This window comes from Pteropus alecto, unplaced genomic scaffold (assembly GCF_000325575.1).
Source record: "Pteropus alecto unplaced genomic scaffold, ASM32557v1 scaffold22, whole genome shotgun sequence".
Classification (NCBI taxonomy): Eukaryota; Metazoa; Chordata; class Mammalia; order Chiroptera; family Pteropodidae; genus Pteropus; species Pteropus alecto.
In genome coordinates, this window is record NW_006434839.1 from 10,189,264 (window position 1) to 10,192,495 (window position 3,232).

At 62.5% G+C, this 3,232-nt stretch overlaps 1 protein-coding gene across 2 annotated transcripts in view; it reads right to left on the reverse strand.

Moving 5' to 3' along the window:
- Nucleotides 1–2,256, reverse strand: part of FLNC (filamin C) — a 28,437-nt gene extending 26,181 nt beyond the window's left edge. For both annotated transcript variants that reach the window (XM_006910534.3, XM_006910533.3), the window contains exon 1: nucleotides 1,644–2,256. In XM_006910534.3, coding sequence (XP_006910596.1) covers nucleotides 1,644–1,998 — 355 coding nt within the window. In that variant the 5' untranslated portion in view covers nucleotides 1,999–2,256. The remainder of the gene's footprint in view (nucleotides 1–1,643) is intronic.
- Nucleotides 2,257–3,232: the final 976 nt, after the last annotated feature.

Genomic DNA, 3,232 nt, shown 5'->3' on the forward strand with positions numbered 1-3,232 from the left:
TTCTTCCCCCTCTACTCTGAGCCGGCCCCTCCACCGCTGAGCCAAAGGGCTGGAGCCAGGCACCACCATGGGGGAGGGGAGAGGTGCACTCATGAGGGGAAGGTTGAGGCCTGGAGAGGGGCCGGCCGCCCCATTGCCGGGAGGGGAGGGGAAGGCAGAGCAGTTTCCTATAAAGTCGTGGTGAGGCCCCAAGCTCTCTCCTGGAGATCCCACCTGGGACAGTCAGTCCCGTCTGTCAAATCCCGGCCAGTACAGGTTGAAGGCCCCAGAGCTGGCTGCCTCCTCTCTGACCAGCCCCCACCCCCAAACACACTCTCACGTAGCCCTCAGACCCACTACACAAACCAGGGCCCCTCCCCCACCCGTCCTCAGGCTTGTCCTTCTGGAAAGCTCAGAGACATCTGCTGTGTCACGGAGGCAGGGCTATTTCCAGGCCAGAGCATGTGGGGGGGCAGTATTGGGGCAGGAGGGGGTAAGGCCTACAGAGGGGACTGGACAGGGCAAAGGGCCCTGGACTGACCTCAGCTGCTAATTCAGGAGGCCTAGAGATGCCCTGAGGGAGAGTGGGGGGTGGACAGATATTCAATTATCTGGAGTAGTCTCTGGAGCAGTCTGGCCAGAGAGGCACCTGACCCCAAGTTAAACTCCTCTCCTGGGACTCTGGGGCGCACCCCCTCAAGGGACTCTCCTTTAAATCACAGCAGGACTCTGAAGAGATCACCACAAGGGTAGAGGGCCTGTCCCAGGCCCCCAGCCTGCAAGGAGGACTACAGGGCTATGAGGGGAGGGGCAACTTTTGGCCACTCAGAGTCCAACCTTGGCCTCTGGGCTCCCAAGCCTAGAGTGTCTCCCCACCCCCACCCAACACAGACACACCTTCCAAATCTGGTTACACTCAATGACTTCCTCCCTTCTACAGGCCTTCTCCTCCCTCCCTTCGGCACAGACCCGTTAGCCACAGCCAATCCCAGCTTAGGGGGTGGTCTGGGGCCGGGGCTGGGGCCGGGCACGGACGTGAGGAACCCCCTCCCCGAAAGGCTGAGCAGGAGGAGGACAAGCGGGGGTTAAGGCTCCCGCGCTCGCTCAGTGCCTTTTTAGGTTTCTGAGGCTGGGCCCTGCCTGCCCCGGCCCCGGGCCTGAACCCAGCTGCCGAGCACATGGGGGCCACCGGCTCTCTGTCTGCCCCGGAGCCCCAGGATCCGCAGTAGTTGGAACTTGCCTTCAGCCCGCTCCAACCCTTGGAGCTGCTCCGAGGCTGGGAAGCCGCTGCTTTGTTTGGGGGAAGATGCCCCCAGGAATCAGTAATGGGTACTGGCCCTGTCCTCTCAAGTACGGCTGGGGTTGCTCGATGGCAGGAAGGGGCACTATGAGCAAAGGCGAGTAGGTGGGAGCGTGTGGGAGAAGCTGGGGGACCCTGGACCCTTCCGGCATCCCCTGCCCCCGCCGCAGTGCAGAGGGGCGTGAAGGCAGTACCCGTGTGGCCGGCGCCGGGGGCTGGACAGCCGGGGCCAGGGTCCCCTCCCTGTGCCAGGGGCTGCTCTCCGCCCGCTCTCTCGGCTCCCCGCTTCCATCGGCACCTGTGTCCCCTGTCCCCACGGGCCATCCCGTCCTCGGAACACTCCCTGCTCCCCGCCCGCACTGACCTATGGACACCAGCTTGATGTGCTCGCGCTCGAGGAACTCGAGAGCCACGGACACGTTCTCCAGCTTCATCTGGCGGAAATTGGGGCGCGGATGGAACTTGCGGTACATGCGCTTCTGGCTGAGCACCTCGAGCAGCGCGATGAGGCGCAGCCCGTCGCTGAGGTCGCGCTGCAGGTCGGTCAGGCGCTTGCCCACACACTTGAGGTGCTCGTTGCACCAGCGCGTGAACGTGTTCTGCTGGATCTTTTTCCACGGTGCGTCCTCCGCCAGGTCCTTCTCCGTGGACGGCATGTCGTCCGCCTCGTCCCCCAGGCCGAGGCCCGCGGCCTCCGAGTAACCGCTGTTGTTCATCATCCTGGCAGGGGCTGGGCTGGGCTGGGCTGGGTGCTGCGCTGCCTGCTGGGCGCGGGCTGGGTTGGGGCTGAAGGCGCTGTCGGGGCGCTGTCGGGGCGACCACTGGACTCGCAGCTCGGCGCCGCGCGGCTCTCAACTTCTCTCGCGCCCCTGGCTGGCCGGACTCGGCGGGACTCGGCGGGACTCCTCGCTCCTGGGCCGCGCGCTTTCTCCCTCTCTCTCCCTCTCCCTCCGGGGGCGGAGCAGTGCTCGGGAAGTGCCGGCGCTCTAGTAGTGTTTTAGTGGAGTCTAGAGTTTTCTATATATAGAATCATGTCATCCTCAAATAGTGACAGTTTGACTTCTTGGTTTCCTATTTGGATGCCTTTTATATCTTTCTCCTGCCTGATTCCCCCGCCTCCCTCCTCCCCCCACCACGCGCCCGAGCGGCCGAGGGGGGGCTCCCGCCCCCGGCCCCGGGTTAGCCGCCGAGAGAGGGGCTGGTCCCTGGGGCTCTGCGCTGACGAGGTAGTGAGCAGAGCTGGAATGTGCGGGGGGAGGGAACCCAACACCCCAAAACTAAGCATTGACAGTCAGAGATGAAATATGCCCCCTTCACGTCCCAAAAGAGACAAAAGAGATCAATGGGGAAACTGAGGCCATTAATCAGGTGTTAGAATTTCCTGGACTAGTTTGCGACAGGGCCATTGACAGGACCTGGGAGTCCTGGCTCCTAGCCCCCGTATTGTCCACCTGCAGACAGAGAAGGGAAGAGTGTGTGCTTGTGTAGTGACAGACTGAGAGGAAGTAAGGACACTGCCCAGGCCAGTTAGGGAGAAGGCTTGGTGGTGGTGATAGTGGGTGCTCCACTTTACGGGTAGAAATGCCTAGTTTGAAGCTCAGACCTGGGGTTCCAGAAGAAAGACTGAGGCCACCCCTGACTCAGTGTCCCTGTCACCATCCCCGCTAGCCTCATCCCCTCAGAATGAAGCTGAGCTCAAGAAAAGTGTACCCAGTGAGTCACACCGTGCCCTCCCCACCAAAGTCTGACTCAACCAAGGTGATGAGCGGTAAGGGAGACTCTGCCTGTAGCACCAGGGAGCCCCCCTGGGCAATGTGCCCATTTGGGCCACAGGGCAGATCCTTCCAGTGAAAGGGCGGGTTAGCCAGATAGAAACTGGGAGAGCCCTGCCAGACCAGCCAAGGGGAAACGTGACAGGGGCTGGTGGGCAGGGAGAGTCCAAGGGAGCCAGCC